The sequence below is a fragment of the Pogona vitticeps genome, chromosome 5 (genome assembly GCF_051106095.1).
Source record: "Pogona vitticeps strain Pit_001003342236 chromosome 5, PviZW2.1, whole genome shotgun sequence".
NCBI lineage: Eukaryota > Metazoa > Chordata > Lepidosauria > Squamata > Agamidae > Pogona > Pogona vitticeps.
Genome location: NC_135787.1, coordinates 30,665,311 through 30,685,447, shown reverse-complemented (window position 1 = coordinate 30,685,447; position 20,137 = coordinate 30,665,311). Strand labels below are relative to the sequence as shown.

Sequence of the window (20,137 nt, the reverse complement as noted above, 5' to 3'; positions counted from 1 at the left end):
TGACCAGTATGTGCCACAAGAGAAGGGAAAAGGTCATCAATAGAATTTCATCAGACTCTAGGGTGACTCTGGGATGAGCTGTCCACCAGTTTTATTTATTTTTATTTAAATTTATTTAAAATATTTTTAACTCACCTTTCTCCTTAAGAAAGGACCCAAGGTTGATGGTGGTCCCCCCCCCCCCGAGAAGTTCGATACCATTACTTGAAACAGTAAAACAAAGCCTGAAACAACAAACAGCCAAACACCATTCAGCACATCTGCCTGACTGGGGGAAGAATGCAATCATCTGTACCTTATCAATATTATGTATGTGTTTTTACATTCCAGCAAGACAAGAAAACGCTGCAAGAAGAGAACAGACTACTAAAAGAAGAAATTGCCCTGGGAAAAACAAAAAAGATACATTATGAATATGAAATAAGCCGCCTCAATAAGGTTTGGATTAATATTATTTAGAAATTCTATATCTTTGAACACCTCACTTGATCAGTACTTTTGCACATCTAGAAAAATACAATTCTAGGGTTACAATCTAATAAGCAGCGAGAAAACAATCTATTATGCCACCTGCTATTTTAATGTTTATCTAAACTACACAGTGGCTGAATTCATATTGCTTTGCGTAATAACTTGCAACTAGAGTAGGCTCACCCAATCAACAGAACTTATGGACAAATCCCTACTGATTAAATGGGCCTACATTAATTATGACTTACTATATACTAAATAATGGGATCTCAGCCACTATGTTAAAACATACGTTTTTTTGTTCGTTTGTTTGTTTTGTATCTGGCCACTTTTAATTTGGAAGTACAGGATGCCCATATTAATAATTCTTTCAGTCTGGGTGGCAGAGTGTGGTCTAGTTTTTCCCTGTCAAACTGCCCTCAGTGGTATTGTTTGCAGTAAACAACACCTTCAATAGGAAATGTGTTTCTGTCTCCATCACCAGGAGACCTAAGCCAGGTTTTCATGGACTACAATTCCCAGAAACCTTCACCACCAGCTGTGCTGGCCAGGGTTTCTGGGAGCTGCAGTTCAAGAACACATGGGTTACCCACATTCGGGAACCACTTCCATAGTGGTTATAGTTATGGACTAGGACTGAGGAGACCCAGGTTCAAATCCCTGTTTGGCCATGGAGACTCATGGGGAAGTGGAACTGATAAAGCACTCCTTAAATATCTCATTTACCTTGAAGGCTCTATTGGGGTCACTGTAAGTCAATTTTGACTTGGCTGTACATAACACATATACTCCTCATTCACACTCAGAGTAGCCAGCTTAAGTATGTAGTTTAATGTAATGTGATTAACATAATGTGTGGTTGCTATATAATGATTACTTATGTTTTTTTCTATGAAGACTTTTAAGAAAGACCATTTCCTGAATAACTACCTGTTTCCTGCTTTAAATGGCAGCTGTAATTCTGAATGATATAATGAGCACTTTAAATATCTCAAGGAAGTGAGTATCTGTAAACAGAGAATAGAAACAAAAGTAGAAGCTGGACTCGCACGCAGTGTCTCAGTCTATATTCACTGCATTTTTGCAGATAAACACTTTTCTTTAACATGGTAGCATGATGACTTCATCAAGTTTGTGCTTGCTGCCTAAAATGTGAGGACAGAGTGACATATATCCTGACAATGCATGATCCCAGACTCACCATTACTATAACTGCAATCACACTGTGGCTTGATTCACAACCTATCTGACACTTTTGTTCAGATTAGGTGATCACACAGACTGCAAATTGTTTTGGTGTCCTCATCCTCAGTGGCCCCTCAGTGGTCCAGTGTAAGTGAAATCACATGGTCTGCAGTAGTAAATTGCAACTAATTAGTGAGGTTCCAGTCATCTGCCTGATCATGTGTGAGTCATGTGACTGGTCACACAGCCAGGCAAACAAGTGACAAATTGCTAATTCACTGCAATTTGCTGCTACAACTTATGCAGTTTCACTTACTTTAGTGTAAAAGCCCCAAAGAGGTCTTGCCATATATTTTTAATGTCACAAACTGTCCAGAGTCACGTTCTGTTATTAATAGATAATGTAGTTTATATTCACAAGTTTTGCAAGTTAGTTCTCTAAAATTCCCTCTCATATTCAAGAGAAAGAATAAGATGGTGCCTTTGTGTTTGTGGATCCTTGCAAAGATTATTGGCACAATGCTCCCTAGCTGGATACAACAGATATGTAGCATGTTTCTTTAACAGTGTAAACAAAGGATAAAAACCCAGCACTGGAGAAAGAGAAACATGCTTGTATTAAGAAAGGCTGCATAATGCTTTCTCTGTCTTGCCTGTGTGCATCTGCTCTCTTTGTGTGTGTGTGTGTGTTTAAATCATGTCTCCCAATAAACCACAAACATTTCCTGAGGAAACACATTTCTTTGAAATTTTTTCTATCTAGTTAGAAGGTAAGAGACAAGATACAAAATTTCAAGCAGGAAAAGTCTGTGCTAGTAAAATTAAAATCTTAGCTCTGCTTCTGTAACTAACTACAGATGGAGAAAAAAATTGAAATGTTAAAAGCTAGAATACAAATAAGAGAGAAAGTATTTTTTAAAATATTGTTTATAGTCTCAAGATTTTTGAATCAAGACTCATAAAGGATTAGAATTCGAGGATGCAAACTTGCTGACAATAATTTTGCCGATGAAAATAACAATCCTTTGGTGATCTTTGTGTGCGCTATAGACAATGTTGTTCAGTTGACACTTTACAGTCTCTCCCCTGCTTCTTGATCTGTGATCATACTTTTGTGGCTTTCTAATCTGAATACTCAGATTTCATAATAAAATTATACAAAACTAAGATAAGATCCTAAGTTACAGATAAATTTCTCCGTTTATCTTGTAGAGCCATCATTCTGACCTGGTGGAACGTAACATTGAACTGTGGCTTAATGTTCAGTATTATATGCATTAGTTTTGGGTCATTAACAACTCCTCCCTCTCCCCCTTCATCAGAAATGCAAACAAGAAGAATAAAATAGGCATTCACTTTGCAGTTTTAAAAGCTGAAAGTGCTACTGTTAAACAATAGAACTTGAAGAGCTTGAGAGAATTATAAATCTTCACCTGCCTCTGAAAGGAGAAGAATATGAGGTGCAGTCTGAAATAAATTCAGTTAAATTCAGTGGGACTTGCTGTTGCATAAACATGTAGAGGATTGCATCCTTAGCTATTAGATGAGGTTCCCTTGGAATGGAATTGCCCAGTTATAAAGCACAACTCTTGTGATACAGGGACACAGAAAGAGCATCCCTGAAGAATGTGAGGACTGTGAACACATTTTGGGATCCCCTGGGCAACAACAGCGCCATCAGCTGATCCTTCCACTTCAGAGGCATCATTAGATCACTTCTGACCCAAACAAGGAAGAGGCACCACCATCAGTGGTGTGTAAAACTAGACCTCCAAAAAGGCAGAAGGTGGAAGTGAGTTCTTTGAGCCTTACTGCCACTTAAGTAGGAAGGCATAGTATGGCTCTGTCTTTTCAATGAAAAGTTAATGATGGTAAGGTAGTTTTCTTTCTCCCCCAACAGGCTGTTCTATCAGCCTGACAGTTTGTATCTGCTTGTTTCCCTCTAGTTCAGCCTTCATCAATGTGGTGCTGTCCAGATATTTTGAGCTGCAACAACTATTACTATTGACCGTTGGTTGTGCTGGCTGGGTCTTCTGAAAACTGGAGACCACAACACCTAGATGGTACCAGGCTGAGAAAAGCGGCCTCAAGTTCCCCCTGCTGGCAAACTTTATTATTGAAGCACTGTGAGGCACAAAGGATTGCTGAAGTTGACTGAGCAATGAGTTCAGCATTGATAAGCACATGCAAGTGTACTTTGTTGGGAAAGACAGCATATTTTAGTGAACTTCCACTGTAACTGTTCTGGCTAGACAAGTGATAGAGACACTTAGACAGAATCAGAAAGGCCTATATAGAGTTAGGGCCTCTTCAGTAACCTGCAGATGGGAGACTAAATAAGACAATTGTTTTATTAACACTTCAGTCCTATGCTGGTCGACTCAGAAGTAGGGCTGTAAGAGAATTTTGCTCAGTTTAGACCTCATTGTGTGTCTTCTAAAATGAATTCCAAGACAAAGCATGCCATGCTTCCAAAATTTGCACTTTGCAAGATTTGCAATATGTCGGTGAAATAAAATTTGCATTTTAACAGGCAAATGGCTAAAATAAGTAAATAAAAAGAGAGACAAAAACATGCTTTGATCCAGGGGGAAACTACTCACTCAAGCGTGTGGTTTAAAATCTGTATAAATGCGACTACTGAATCCTACATAAATCTTATTGCAAGAAGGAACAAATAAAGTGTCGCATTCTGGTGTGAAATGGCAAGAATGCAGATGAGATTTAGAAAAACAAAATGAAGTCAAGACAGAAGGATTTTTACATCTTCACTCTGAAGTGTACCCGTGGAATATCCTTTCAGGAAAGCATGTATATGGCATGTGCACTTACTTGGGAATAAATTCCTTTCATTATAGTGTGTATATGCACACACATCTACATATACAGGATTGTGTTTTAAGAAGGCTATAGACCCCTATTTAAAATGTCAGGGGAAATATGAGAAGGAAGGAGCTTAGGGAAAAGAATCTCATCAGGAAAACAGCAACAACACGAAAGAGTTTTGTGCACACCACACAAATGTATTCTCATTCTCCCAGGTGTGAGCCACATGGTAAGAGGGAAAGCCAAACTAGATCTCATCCAAATTCATAGCAAATGTCTTTGCTTAAGAAAACATGTTGAAGCCAGGTTATTATTTGGAATTAATTAAAGGAACATTTATATATAGTGGACACTTTTATCTTGGTTAGAATGTAGGTTTCTTACTTTGAATTCCCTTCTTACCTTCTGCTGATATTAATTACAATAATTATATGTCATATTTCCTTATAGATCATATGACATATAATTATGTCATTACCATTAGGCAAAGAGAGGAGACGACCTTGTAAGCAGAAGTTTTTGAGAGCCGTGAAAGGGCAGCAAATAATTAACTTTTTAATTTCTTATAATGGTATTTTTACAGCCAGGGAAGGAAAGAGGCAATTGTAGGATTTTCTGTCATATGTGCCATGTGCATTTTGACCATGTACCCCAATGGGTCTGGGTGGGGCAATTTGTGACACATCTTGGGTTGGTCTTCTGAGATACTCTTAATGTTGAGAAATTAGGTACTAGCTTGGCTGTAGAGTATCTTAATACTGTCTTAATATTTTGTTTATCAACTTGAAGAGGTACGATATCCTGGCCATATCTATGTACTGTACAACTTAACATGATTTTTGGCTAGGTTTATTATCAGGATATACACTGTGTTCTTTTACCAACAATAATATAAACTAGGGGTGAGCAAAATGCAGCTTATAGGTTGCAGCATCCCCCTGGGGCATTTTTGAGCCCTCTCATGCCCACCCCAAAGTCCAAAAGACCAGGGGGGAAAAATCCTACCTAAACAGCTAAATTTGACCCCAGAGGACTCTAAGAATAGTGTGAGGATTTTTTTTAGCTCCTGAAGATTTTAGGGTTCCCCCCAAATCCCCCAAACCCCATACCCAAACAAATTGGAAGTGCTGGTCCAGACACTTCATGTCTGATTTTTTTTTCAGATGACTTTTTGTGGCCATTTCCAAGCCTGGTACAGCTGCTGGTGAGAGCTGGGGATGTGAACTTGGCTTCCAAGTCCTCAGACACTTTGTCCTCCTCTGATATAAATAAGCTGGTAGATAACAAGCACTTCACAATCCAGATTTTTCTGGATTCACATCCATGAATATTACCAATATTGCTTAGTTACTACATGTGCGTATCAGGTACTTTATAAATGATTTTGCTGCTTTAAAAAAAATGATTTTTATGTAGAAAATTTGAAGAGCAATTCCTTTTCCCCTCCCCTTCTCTTCTTATTGTTTTCTTTCTTTCTTGGTGCAGGTTCTTGTGAATTCTTTGAGAAATCAGCACGCTGTGTCACATGAACCTCGTGTGGATGCAACAGAGAAGAACTGCAGTGAAGAGGAAATGAAGGTACAAATAGACGTTCTCAGACAACAGGTATGATTGCATGAATAGAAACAGTGCAGTAACATTTAATTTGGAATATGTCATTTCAGGTGGACTCCGATGTGTGCACACGCAAAATTTTTAATAGGTGTTGCAGATGCCCTTAGTTATATGCAATCCATCAGGAGCACAGATTCATTATGAATAAAGTCTAACATTTTTAGTAGAAAGTTTCGTTTCTAGATTTAATGATCTGGGAATTACTTCAGCTCTTATATTCAGCTTAGCTCTAATTTATTCCTGTTTTCATGCTGCAATTTTACTTGCAGTAGGTTTCAACTCACCCATGATATGCCACTGAGTTTGTTTTCAAGAAGTTGTTTGCCATTTTTATAATTTCCATTCAATCATAGTCTTCTAAAAGTCATTTTTTCAATAGTTCAGTGTTCTAAGTATAGAGATAAATTAAAAGCTACCAATTGCATCTTCAGTATCACTTGCCTCAGGCAGTTGCCTCACTCTCCTTAATTGTAGGGCCGGTAGTAATTAAAAGTATATTGAGTATCCCCAGCTGGCTCAAAGAAGGCCTAGTGCAGCAATGAAAATAAGCCAAAAGACAACAAAAATACTTGTAAAAAATATGAGAGATCAAGAATGACAGAAATTAATAGAAAGGACTATCAAGAAGAGAAGAGAGTCAGATACTTAGGGATCCAAATCACAAAGAAAACTGGTACATTATTCAAAGACAATTATAGGAAGTTGATTAAACAGATATAGAATAGCTTGGAGAGACGGGACAAATTACAGCTATCGTTAATGGGAAGAATAGCAACCATCAAAATGAATGTTCTACCTAAAATTTTATTTTTATTTCAGACAATTCCCATAATATTAAAACAGTCATTTTTTTTCAAGAACTTAACAAGATAATCATGAGATTTGTGTGGCAAGGTAAAAAAACCCAAGAATTAAAATTAAAGCAATGCAAGATGCCAAACAAAGAGCAAGTTTTGGTCTCCCAGATTGGGTACTGTATTATAGAGCCTGTGTATTAGGAATGGATAACTTTAGATAATGATAGACTACTTAAGTTGGAAGGACATGATTTACAGTTAGGTTGGCATGCTTTTCTATGGTACAAAAAAGATAAAGAGCAGAAAAGTTTCAACTCACATATGATAAGAAGAGCCCTACTAGGGACTTGGAAAAATATCATCCAGCAGATTCACCCAAAAACACCAGCCTGGGTATCACCCATAACCTGATGACTGAAGCGAAACTTTTAGGTTATCAAGATCTATTAAAAAAGGGTTGTGAGTTAAGGTTCAAAGAAGAGTTAGAACCACAAAACATATATCTAGACTGGTGGTCCAGAGCACAAGTAGAATCTAGGTATAGAAAAGATAAAATAGAGGGTTTTTACACAGAACATGTGATATTCAATAAACTTCTGCTCGGCTCAAATGATAAAGTAATTAAGAAAATGTATGATTATTTGCTTGAAACTAAAATGCAAGATGAGATGGTAAAAGAATGCATGATTAAGTGAGCACAAAATATAGGACTTAATACTGATATTGATCAATGGTTGCAAATATGGAAAAATAACATAAAGCTCAAAAAATGGGTAAATTTCAAGGAGAACATATATAAGATGTTTTATAGGTGCCATATGACTCCGGAAAAATTGTCAAAGATTTATACAGAGGTGTCAAATGTTTGTTGGAAGTGTGAAGCACAAGAGGGAAGCTTTTACCATATGTGGCGGACTTGTAGAGTAGCGAAACAGTACTGGATAGCAGTACATACTCTGTTACAAAAAATACTGCGTTGTAATGTTCCACTAACCCCAGAATTGTTTTTACTGAGCATTATACCAGATAATATAGATAAGACAAAGAACTACCTAGTTATATATATAGTCACTGCAGCCAGAATTCTTTATGCTAAGAACTGGAAGAAATCAGAGATACCAATATAAGAGGAACTCGTTGAGACAATATGGGAAGCGGCAGAAATGGATATTCTATCAGAAGTGTTGAAAGATTGTCCAATACAAAAGGCAACTGAATGATGGGATTTATTATATAAATGGCCTGAGTCATCAGATAGTGCTTGAATAACATAGAATTAAACTAAATTGTAATTGTAAGTTGAAACCTGGAAGGCAATCAAATTGTAGAAAGGCAAAAAGTGGACTTGATATCACAACATGAACAAACAGATTGGATGACAGTACATTTTGTGTTCTCCTCCCCTAACTTTTTCCCCCATATCCACCTCTTTGTACTCCTTACTTTATCCCTAGTTTTTTTTTAAAGGCCTAGTGCTGGTAGAACTGAAGACTTATTAAATCTATGTTGCACTTTTAAACCTCAAAAAGATGCGGTTTTCTGTTTTTGTTCCCTTCTATTTAGGAATCCATGCATTTAAAATTATGTTACTTTCCAGTTAACCTTCAATTTAAACCCTGTCATTCCAGACACTTTTAAAAGTGAGCTGTTGAAATACTAATGTGTGTGACAGGAAGATCCCATGGACTAAAATAGTTGTTTCTGTCACGTTTGAAGGGCTGAGCCAGATTTTATTCTGACATAATTCAAACCATATGCAGAAAAATAAAACTTTTAATTTGATACTGCAGCAATAGATTGTACATATAATAAAAGCAGAATGCACCTTTCCTTCCTTTCCTCCTTTTCCATATTCTATTGATAGGATGTAATTGAAGGCATGACTGTCTCTGTCTCCAAAAGTAGCTCCATTTTTGAGCATCGACAGAGACACAGGCTTCATGCTACTTATTAGGAAACAGAATATGTAAACAAGTGGTCTCTTCTTCCTACCTGCAATCTCTCAGTCACCCCTCCACATTCATTGTCAGTTATCTCAGACTGAAACTAGTTGACAATGTGTCTAGCAGAAGTGCTCCCTCACTGATGAAAGACATTTGTATGTCATATTACATGATTTCCTTACCTACATATCTTGCATTTGGCGTACTGTATTTTCTGTATAGTAAGGTGAACATAGGCTTAATAGGTAGGTCTGATTGCCAAGGCACATCTCTCTGAAGAATTCCACTGTGGGAGGGAAACTGACACAATCTCAGGGAATACATATCCCCCTTAACATCAGCTTTGACCTTCAGAGATAATAATGGAGGGAATATGGAGGCCAAGAAACCACAGAGATGCCTCCATCATTGTTCTCAGTTCTTCCTTCTCAGGGACTACCGCTATACATTTTGGTGCATAAAGGACAAGACGAGGGCCTCCATCCCAGTTAAGAAGCTGACTGGATTTCTTATCATCATCATCATCTTAGAATTGTGGAGCTGGAAGGGATCCTATGGATCACTGAGTCCAGCTCCATTCAAGGCAGTGTTGCGGGGAATCAAACTCCCAACTCCTGGCTTCCCAACTGGATACCTAATTCACTGAGTTCAGAAAAAATCAGGACAAAGTTGTATGGTTCCAAAACAATACAAATGTAGGAACATTTGTTGGACCATTAAGAAAATAAAACAACAATGACACAAAAAAAGCAAGCTTTCAATGATAATTCATCTTCCTCAGGCTGTGCACCAAGTATTCATGGGTAGCTTCATAATTATATCTTTATATTAAAGTCCCAAAGTCTCATGGCTGCTGTCTCTGCTTAAAAAGGTCCACATAGTCAAAGCCATGGTTTTTCCAGTAGCAATGTATGGAAGTGAGAGCTGGACCATAAAGAAGGCTGACCACCAAAGAATTGATGCTTTTGAATTGTAGTGCTGGAGGAGGCTCTTGAGAGTCCCCTGGACTGCAAGGAGAAAAAAACTATCAATTCTAAAGGAAATCAACCCTGAGTGCTCACTGGAAGGACAGATCCTGAAGCTGAGGCTCCAATACTTTGGCCATCTCATGGGAAGAGAAGACTCCCCGGAAAAGCCCCTGATGTTGGGAAAGTGTGATGGCAAGAGGAGAAGGGGACGACAGAGGTTGAGATGGTTGGACATAGTCATCGAAGCTACCAATGTGAATTTGACCCAACTCTGGGAAGCAGTGGAAGACAGGAGGGCCTGGCGTGCTCTGGTCCATGGGGTCACGAAGAGTCGGGCACGACTTAATGACTAAACAACAAAATAATTTTGGAGCTATACATAGAAACTTCGGGCACAGCCTGAGGAAGATGAAAGCTCACTTCATTTTTTGCTTTGTTTTCTTAATGGTCCAATAAAGGTATCACCTGTTCCTGCATTTAAACTGCTAACTAGCACTTCCAGAAGTTTACCATTCCTTTCTTCTGAGGGCACCTCTGGAACTGTGCAGCTTGTCCAAGGCCACATAGGCTGGCTCTTCTTGGATGCACAGTGGGGAATTGAAGTCCCAACCTCTGGCTCTACAACCAGATGTCTCCTTACTGCACCAGGCAAGTTTGGGGGGCAAGAATTGGATATGTGGCCTCTGCAATGTAGGACCTTATCTCTCCCTTTTCTCCAGCTTTCCCCATTTAGCCTAAAACAGTAGGACTGGCCTTGTTTCATCCCTTCGAGCAGTCAGCCATCTGTCCAACTGCTTACATTCTTCAAGAATGGATCAACTGTTCACAGTTATGTCATAGTCAGTTTGTTTGCACACTGCATTTTCTACAATACGTGGTGTTGAAGGTGATTCACAAAAATAAATAAATACAATAACCACAATTATAGTTAAAATACCTTCCCCTTTCCCAAGAAGAAGGCTGCTCCCCTTCTCCAAGAGCATGCCTATACGAGAAAGAGGCTTTATCCTCTATTCCTATCGAAATCTCCTTGCCCACTTCCCCTGTACCATCTCAAAGGTTGGCACCTCAGATCATATAGGCAACCATAATAAGAAAGTCCAGGAACCTGACACACAAGTATTCATTGGCTCTTATAGTGTACATTTTGTAAATATTTAATAGTTAAAATGCTAATTCTTTACACTGTATAATGCAGATTTGGAGTGCAGTCCTACAGACATTTACTTACAGGATGTACTGAAATCTATGAACTATTTTTGTAAGAGAGTAATAATCCAAAAGCCAGAAATCTCCTTAATTCTTCAGTGATTACTAGATCTTGTTCACTTATAATTAAATACAATCAGGTCCACTCTGAAAGTTCTGCTTATAGTATTTGATGGCCGCTGATGGAAGCACAGCACTCAAAACATTGCAGAAATACTCACTCCTCATGGTGAGATGTATGCTATAAAGTGTGTGTGCATGTGTGTGTATGTAAATACACCATTAAAATAAACAGTTTTTTCTATTGTCTGTCTGATTAGTGAATATTTGGGAATTTTAGTTGCATCTGCATTTTATATATTAAAGAATCCTAATTCTAGGTTCAAATATATGAAGAAGACTTTAAAAAGGAAAGGTCTGATAGAGAAAGGCTTAACGCAGAGAAAGAAGCACTGCAGAGAATTAATGAGAAATCACAGACTCAGTTGAACAAACTGAATTATCAGGTATGTGTCAAAAGAGCTACTGTTGCCAAAACATATGCATTTTATTCTTTTTCTTACTTTTTCACTTGCTGTGCAACCCATGACATTCTGGCTTCTGTTAATTGACACAGAGTTTTAGATGAGATCACCATCTGGGATGAAATCATTTGGAAATAATGCTGCTGATGGAATGAGGAGTAACATGCCCCCTGCCCTGCTCCTCCAATAAATGCAGTGACTTGTGATTAATGCACTGGCTCTTCAGATCTTTTGTAAAGAGCCTACAAACTTTTTCCACTCCTTTCTTTTCTTTTTCTTTTTCCTTTTTTCAGATTCCAGATTATTACCAAGAAATAAGGGAAAGTAAAATTCAAAAAAGAAAAATAAATGCTAAGTTTTCATCCATTTGGAATGATAGCAACTATCATAGAGATGGAAATAAGACCCCCGTACAAACAATGGAAGTTACTTTTACATGTAGTAAACATGAAACAGATTCTGTAGTTAAACAAGTAGGTTTACAACACAATCTTCAACAATGTCATATTCACAGGGCTTGCTTTCACATAACTATGTATAGAATTTTGGCACTAGAAAGATACAAGTTACCAAGCCAAGTCCAAATCCCCTTAATCTCAGTTAAGGAGTTGTCCTCCTTTACCAGATTGGACTCAAGTAGCTTTACATTGAGCTTGCAATAATTACTATACAGATAGTACTATGCAGATGTTACCCTGTTGCCAGACTGTTGTGATCTACCTGACCTTTCTGCTTTTGAAGCACCATTCCTTGCCTGGCTGAACCAGATCATTTGAGCCAAGCTTAGGATGTGGTGGCGCTGTAGGCTAAACCGCAGAAGCCTGTGCTGCAGGGTCACAAGACCAGCAGTCGTAAGATCGAATCCATGCAATGGAGTGAGCTCCCGTCACTTTGTCCCAGCTCCTTACCAACCTAGCAGTTCGAAAGCATGTAAATGCGAGTAGATAAATAGGTACCATCTCGGTGGGAAGGTAAAACAGCGCTCCCTAGACACACTGGCCACGTGACAACGGAAACTGTCTTCGGACAAGCGCTGGCTCTACGGCTTGGAAAAGGGGATGAGCACTGCCCCCTATAGTCGGACACGACTGGACTAAAAATGTCAAGGGGAACCTTTACCTTTAGGCTGTGGTCACACTTACAAAATGTTGCCCGATTGTTCCCCATTGATCTTGAAATTAAATTTTGTAATCAGATGACGTACGGCCATGACTGGAATTTTCCCTCCATACCCATGATACCACTGCAGCATTTCCCTTCTGCCAGGACCCTTCTTTTTTTGTTATCGGCATAACACTAGACTGCTCTGTCATGGGCATCTGGTGTACATGTATATACCGGGATTTTTTTTTCTTTGAAAAGGCAGCAATTTGAGACTGTGACGGGCACTGGCCTTGCCCTCTTATTTTATTTTTTTTACTTTTCCCAGATGGTAGGGAAGGTCTGACTGCCCTACACCAGGGGCAGAGCAGAGCGAAGCCCAGCCAAGGCTCCTCATTAGCAGGTGCCACTGCTGTCACCACCCAGGCACTTCCCAACTGACCGTGCATGTTGCGGGTGGAGGGACACATGGACAGTAGAGTGGAAGTTGTGGTGCCTGGCCTGCAACCTGGTGGCTGTGACGGTGGTGGCCAGGGGCTCTCTCTCCCCCCCCCCAATGAGCGCAGCTGTGGATGGCTGTGCAGGTACCCCCTCTGTCATGGTCGGAAGTGTGCCACATCTCCAGGCATGGGCAGTCAGCATGTTGTCCAGCTGTCCTGTAAGACAAGAGTTTCCCTCCATGCAGGGGCCAATAGGACCTGCAGAAACTTAGAAGAAAATTAGCCCAGAATCTAAGGTGTAGCTGCACATCAAAAGCAAATAAAGGTATTAGTACTTTGAAAGCGTTTAGGGATGCAGATCTTGGAATACTGCATATGTCATGTGGTCTTGTTGGACGACATAAGCCCATTTCGCTGATGTGTCCACAGCCTTAATAAAGATATCACTTGTTTTCAGGTTACAATCTTGTGCCTATTTGTAAATGTTTAATCACTGATGAGCATTCTAGAGGATGTAAAGCTTTTAGGTCATTTTTCTTAATTTTTTTAAAAAAAATGTAAAGAAGGAATTATAACACGACTAACAGCAGAAAGCAAAGTATGCCATGTATACATCTGAGGTAATGAATTGGTGACTTTTGCATCGGGCTATATATTTAATTTCTTTAGAACGGTAACTTTTTGAGCCCTACGTTAGATTAAACAAGCAACTTAAATTGTGTAAACTAACTCAAAACAATTTCTTTCACAAATGATTAATTTGGAGCACAAATAATTCCACTGAAAGGATTCGGTTGGCTAATTCAACCATTCTACCACAAGAGGGTGCAAAAAGTCTGATTTCAGCAATTGTGGAATTCTCTGTGTCTTTAAAACCTCTCTTATGGATATACAGGCACTTTTTCTGTGTGGCATGTTATCATCCTTGTATGTTGGTATGAGCTCACAGCACTCTGGTATATGTAAAGAAATCCCTAGTTGTCAATGTCTGTGCACGCTGATGTTCTTTCTCTAACATGCACACATGGTGATTAAACTGTGATTAGCAGGCCTGTAAATTTTTTTCTAAAAACCCAGTTATAATTCTATCTTTTGAACAGACACAGAAGTTAATTGAGCACTACCATTTTAGAAGGCATAATATGAATTATTCCTCTATATATGTACTATCTGGGTCTTAATAGGTATCATGCTTGCAGTGTATATATGTGTATATACTCATATTTGACTTTGCTTCACAGATTAAAGACTGCCAGGAAAAGAAAGAACTACTCGAGAAGCAAGTAAAGCAACAGGTTTGTGTGCAGTAATTTAAATGTACTTGCTCAAGTAAGCCAAAACCAAGGATACTTCCGAATCATAGAATAATTGAGTTGGAAGGAGCCTATAAGACCATCCAATCCAACCCCCTGCTCAGTGCAGGAATCCAGATCTAAGCAGACCTGACAGATGGCTGTCCAATTTTCTCTTGAATGCATCTAATGTTGAAGTGGTCACCACATCCCAGGGGAATTAGTTTCATTGTTGTATTGCAGTAACAGTTAAGAATATTTTCCTGATATTCATCATAAATCTGGCTTCCTGTAGCTTGTCCTACACTCTCGGATGATTGAGAACACATCCTGCCTCTCCTTTGTATGACTGCATTTAAAACATGCTATCACATCTCCCCTCAATATCTTTTTATCAAGGCTAAACATGCAAATGAAAATCACTTAGCACTAATCAAAGGGTATTTATATATCTATGCTTTCTTTTCTTCAGTGAGAAATTTGTGTAGGAAGGAGAAAGACAGAAGCAGTAGGAAAACATGAGGTCCAAACCCGACTGAAGGAGGGGGGAGTTAATCTAAAGAAATTGCGCAAGGAGTTTCTTTGCTTTCTGGAGTCACCTGAGTGGCCACACTGTTTATTTTACAATCCAGAAATGACTGGGCATGTAATGGACACCCCCAGAAACAGGTCCCTTCCCTTGCATGATTGCTTTTATGTGATCATGTCAGGCAGTAAGTAAGATTCTGGCCAAGAGGTCTGCAAACTGAGTGTGATGTTACGAACAAGGCAGGATACGAGCCTTGTCCTGAAGCATCCCAACTCAGATATTACTTCAGCCCAGTTAATCTCATTTTGATTTTTAATTACTAGCATTTTTGTTTGTTTGCTTGCAATATTGATATACAGTGGTGCCTCGCTTAACGAGTGCACCGTATAGCGATGTTTCCGTATAGCGATCCCTTTTACGGGATCGCTATACGGAAACATACCCGATCTTCGCAATGGGGGAAACCTGCATTGCGAAGATCGGGTATTGCGGCGGCCATTTTGGAGCTTCCGGCGGCCATTTTGGAACCGCCGAACAGCTGATCGGCGGTTCCAAAATGGCCGCCGGAAGCCCAGAAATGGCTGCCGGCAGCCGTTTTCGCGCCCTGCCCTCGCTTTAGCGAAGGCGCAAAAATGGCTGCCGGCACCTGGAATCCTCGCTGAACGGGTAAGTAACGAAGGTATTGGAACGCATTAAACGAAGTTTAATGCATTCCAATACCTTTCCCCTACCCGTTTAGCAATGATTCCGTATAGCGAGGGTTAATCTGGAACGGATTAACCTCGCTATACGGGGCACCACTGTATTGCCCCATAAGCAAAGTTCTCTCTGAGTGGTGTAAATATGTAAGCACAGTATGCCATCTACATCAGCACACATAGGCCAAAATCCTGTTTGTGATGCCTTTAAGCATGACACATATAGCATAATACATGGAGGCAAATAGCCTCGAGTGCAAAAATCAGCGGAGTCATTATTTCTTGCACAGTGAGTTATATCAATTAGCATGCAGCAGATAAAGTCTATATTGCTATCTTAACTTGAGACATCTCACCTCCAAAAGTTACACTGTTTGCTTTATATAATAAGATTTTGACATGCAATATAAACTATAAGATGTACATAGCTATGTGCCCTATGAGAGACAGAGACCATACACCCTATTCAGGAGGTTGTTTTTTTTTAAAGGAGGAATGGTTTGAAAGAATAAGCAGGGAAAGTATTCTACTCACTCTCTAGTGTGTGAAGAGGACTTTTCCTGTCCAGGTAGATTAATCAGCTAATGCTGACAGAATGTGCTCTGAGCCGCTGAGGATACCTCTGCATCTAGCAATAGTGCAGGCTCAATGAGCACTCCAAAATAGTTTCATAGAAAGAAGCACAATGGTACTTAGTTCAGCATCACAAATAAACTAACTTTCATTTTAAAATGTTTAAGGAAACTGTTTAAACAAAAATCAAAACCGTGAAGGTTTTCCATTTTACAGCTGCTTAAAAGTGTATTGCCTGCAGAAACATATAAAGCCCAAAGGTGTTCTAAGATGTTCAATGGGCTGTTGGTGGTCAAGTTTCTGTTTGCTTGTCTGTGTGTCCAGATCGCAGGTGATTAAGACTACACTCTCTGTAGCCTTGTGGATAGAAATTAAGATGGTGTGTATAATTCAGAAACTGATCACAGGTTTCATTTTTAAAAGGGGGGTGGTGGAAGGAAAAATGGTCACTGTGTTGCCAGTGCTTCATGTTACAGTGGTGCCTTGACTTACAAACTTAATCCGTATTGGAACGGTGGCCGTAAGTCAAAACGTTCGTAAGTCAAAGCACCATTTCCCATAGGAATGCATTGAAAACCAATTATTCCGTTCCGGCTGAAGAAGAAAAAATACGCCCCAAAAAATAAAAAATGAAAAACTCCAAGACCCTGGGGCTGCAAAAAACAAAACAAATCCCAAAATAAACAGAAACATAACCCCACCAGCCCAATCCCACACTGCAAAAGATTTAAAAATAGTTTTCAAAAAGCAAAAAGCAGCACCTTACCTCCACTGCCACTGCCAGGAGGCCTCTGGGACTCTAGCCACTGCTGCCAGGCCAGGGCTTCTCTGCCACCATGGGAGACCTCCTGGGGGTCCTCCGCTGCCACTGATCACCGCCTTCAGGCTTTCCCGGGGAGTAGACCAGGCCTACCAGGGGAAGCCCTCCCCTGGTAAACCTCTGGAAGGTCTCCCATGGTGGCTGGGAAGCCCTGGAATACCTCCAAAGGCAGCGATCGGTGGCAGCAGGGAACCCCCAGGAGGTCTCCCATGGTGGTAGGGAAGCCCTGGGAGATCTCCGAAGGCAGTGATGGCGGTGGCGGGTGACCCCCGGGAGGTCTCCCATGGCAGCGGGAAAGCCCTGGGAGGCCTCCTAATGCAGCAATGGTGGTGGCGCCGGAAGCCTGGGAGGCTGAGCCTCCCTTTCCCTAACCGTTGGGGTGAAAGAGCTACAAAGAAGCAGCCTCTTCGCCACCAATGGTTAGTTTTTTGAATTTCCCGCCCCCTTTCCCTGCCTGTTTCTGTTCATTTGTCAAAGCTCTGGCCGCAAGTCAAAGCAAAATTTTGCATCCAGAGCTGTTCGTAAGTCAGATTGTTCGTAGGTATTATTATTATTATTATTATTATTATTATTATTATTATTATTATTATTATTATTATTATTATTATTATTATTATTATTATTATTATTATTATTATGCACACCATACTGAACTTAATATAGGACATGTGGGGGACACGCACATGCCCGCGTCCACTCACACACACAAAGTTGCTACTTCATTGAGAAGGGTTTGTTTCTAATTTTTAACTTTGTTTTGCTTCATTTTTACTTTCAGGCCCAAGATCTCCAAGCACTTACAGAAAAGCATGGCTTCTCACATCAGCTGTTTGTTCCTCCTTTTCTGAGTTGTAGTAACTGTGGATCGCTTCATCTCCCTCCTCAACCTCAAAAAACATTTGCTTCACATGGCTTCAACAGAGAACAACAGGGAACTCCTGCTTGCTTTCAGTTCAGAAAAAGCACTCTTCAGTCAACATTTTGCAACCAGGAACATTGCGACCAGATTCTGCAAATGTACAGTGAGGGGAAAATTGAGAAATAATGTAAAAGCTGGTGTGATTTAATGGTTAATGTGTTGAACTGACACTTGGAACATTAAGGATGAAGTCCTCACTGAATCACAAAATGACTTATTGAAAAGTCATTAGTTGACTTAGTCAACTCTTTTTCAGGATTGCTTCACAGGATTGCTGTGAAGATCAAGTCGGGAAAAGGAGAGCCATGCAGATAACCCTGAGCTCATTGCAGGAAAGGATGGATCTAAATATAACAAACAAATAGAATTGTGAAATCTAAGCAACTTTTCCGGTATTTTTTTTCCAACTCCTTCTTTCTCTTCAGGTATCACCTAATGACTTCTCTCTTGTCTTGCTACTTCTGTTTTCTCATGTTATCTTTTAGAAACCAATTATGTATGTAACTAGGGAAGATATATTCCCTTTACCTTGAAAAATTTCCTGCACAGTAATTCAGACACTGTCTTTCTCTTGAAGAAAAAATATATACTGTATTTTTCGCACCATAAGACGCACTTTTTTCCTAAAAAAAACATTGGGGAAAAAGTGTATGCGTCTTATGGAGCGAAATTCCCAGATTATTTTTTCCTGTTTTCTTCGCCTAAAAATTTGGTGCGTCTTATGGAGAGGTGCGTCTTATGGAGCGAAAAATACGGTATATACTACAATCTTATGCCTGAAGAAAAGCCCCATTGATATCAAGGGAAGTATGTGGAAGATAGTAATCTTAATGTATTTTAATTAGAGATAGGGGTATTCATATTTGTATTAGAATACAAATATCCCTGCACAGCTGGACTTTAAAAAGTCACATGTCCGCCAGTGGTGGTGGCCTCGCTCTTCCTTCCAATCACTCTTGGAGCGTTGCTGTCTTCCTCCTTGGCTAGCAACTCAGAAGCCTTGCAGAGAGACTATTTATCACTCCCATTGCCAGGAGTGGCTAGCCAAGTGGGGCTCCAGGAGTGATTAGAAGGATGAGTGAGGCCACCACCAGCAGATGAGTGAGGCCACCGCCAGGGGGTCGGACCTTCACTACGTCCAGCTGTGCAGGGATATTCATATTTATATACAAATACAAATACCCTCATCTCTAATTTTAATGCTTAATTTTATCCACCTGCAAAATTTTTTAAAAAATACAAATTGACTTCATCAGATTTTTGTTTAATGAACATTTTTATCCATATGCATATCCAGGCGTGTGATAGTCTCTAGTCTTCAGAAGAAACAAATAAAATAAACCTGCTTCCACTTTGATGAAAATTATTTTCAAAACATTTGATCTTCTAAAGCTTCCCATCTATAATGCTTCAGTTAAATTTAAAATAAATGAATACACAAATAGCTTATAATGTTGGCCATTTTAAGGTTTGAGCAGTATTTTTTATATAGATTACATTTCAATATCTCCCAATGCAGTCCCCTCCAGAAGGGTTGAACTGCAGCCGTCATCATTCCCTGCTGGTAGCCATGGAGAAAGGGCAATGGAAACAATGACAAAAGGGGGAAGGGGTAGTATGAATATGCTTCCTTTGCTTACATGTTGATTAAACACAATTTGCATATGCCTGAACGCTGGCAGGCACCTTCATATTGCCTTCTCCTCTATATCCTCTAGGAGTACAGTGGTGCCTTGCTTAACGATGTTAATTTGTTCCCAAAAAAAATCGCTATGGGAAAACATCGCTAAGTGAAACACCATTTCCCATAGGAATGCATTGAAAACCAGATAATAATGGGAACGGATTACTGTCCTTAAGCGAAAATCGCCATAGGAAACATCGCTAAGCGAAACGCGGTTCCCCCATTGGAATGCATTGAATAGGTTTCAATGCATTTCAATGGTTTTGACAGGTCCGTTTTCGCTATTCACCAAAAATTAACGAAGACTCAGAACAAAGCCAAATTAAGTTTGCAAAGGTTTTACAAGGTGCACTAACAATTCCAAGCATTTAAAACAGTTTTTGAACATTTTAAGACACACTTAAAATAGCGAAAACAGACATCGCTAAGCAAAACAGGGGGACCTAAACTGTCATCGCTAAGCGAAGCAAGGTCCCGAACATTGCTATACGAAATTTCCCCATTGGAAACATCGCTAAACGGAGTGCAAGATCGCTCCAAAAAT

The 20,137-nt window shown here is 39.6% G+C and overlaps 1 protein-coding gene across 5 annotated transcripts in view; it reads left to right on the top strand.

The window, feature by feature from the left end:
• Positions 1–18,289, top strand: part of TNIP3 (TNFAIP3 interacting protein 3) — a 60,952-nt gene extending 42,663 nt beyond the window's left edge. For all 5 annotated transcript variants that reach the window (XM_073001705.2, XM_073001706.2, XM_020781456.3 and 2 more), the window contains 5 exons: positions 331–438; positions 5,968–6,087; positions 11,394–11,519; positions 14,320–14,373; positions 17,769–18,289. In XM_073001705.2, coding sequence (XP_072857806.2) covers positions 331–438; positions 5,968–6,087; positions 11,394–11,519; positions 14,320–14,373; positions 17,769–18,035 — 675 coding nt within the window. In that variant the 3' untranslated portion in view covers positions 18,036–18,289. The remainder of the gene's footprint in view (positions 1–330; positions 439–5,967; positions 6,088–11,393; positions 11,520–14,319; positions 14,374–17,768) is intronic.
• The last annotated feature ends 1,848 nt before the right edge of the window (positions 18,290–20,137 follow it).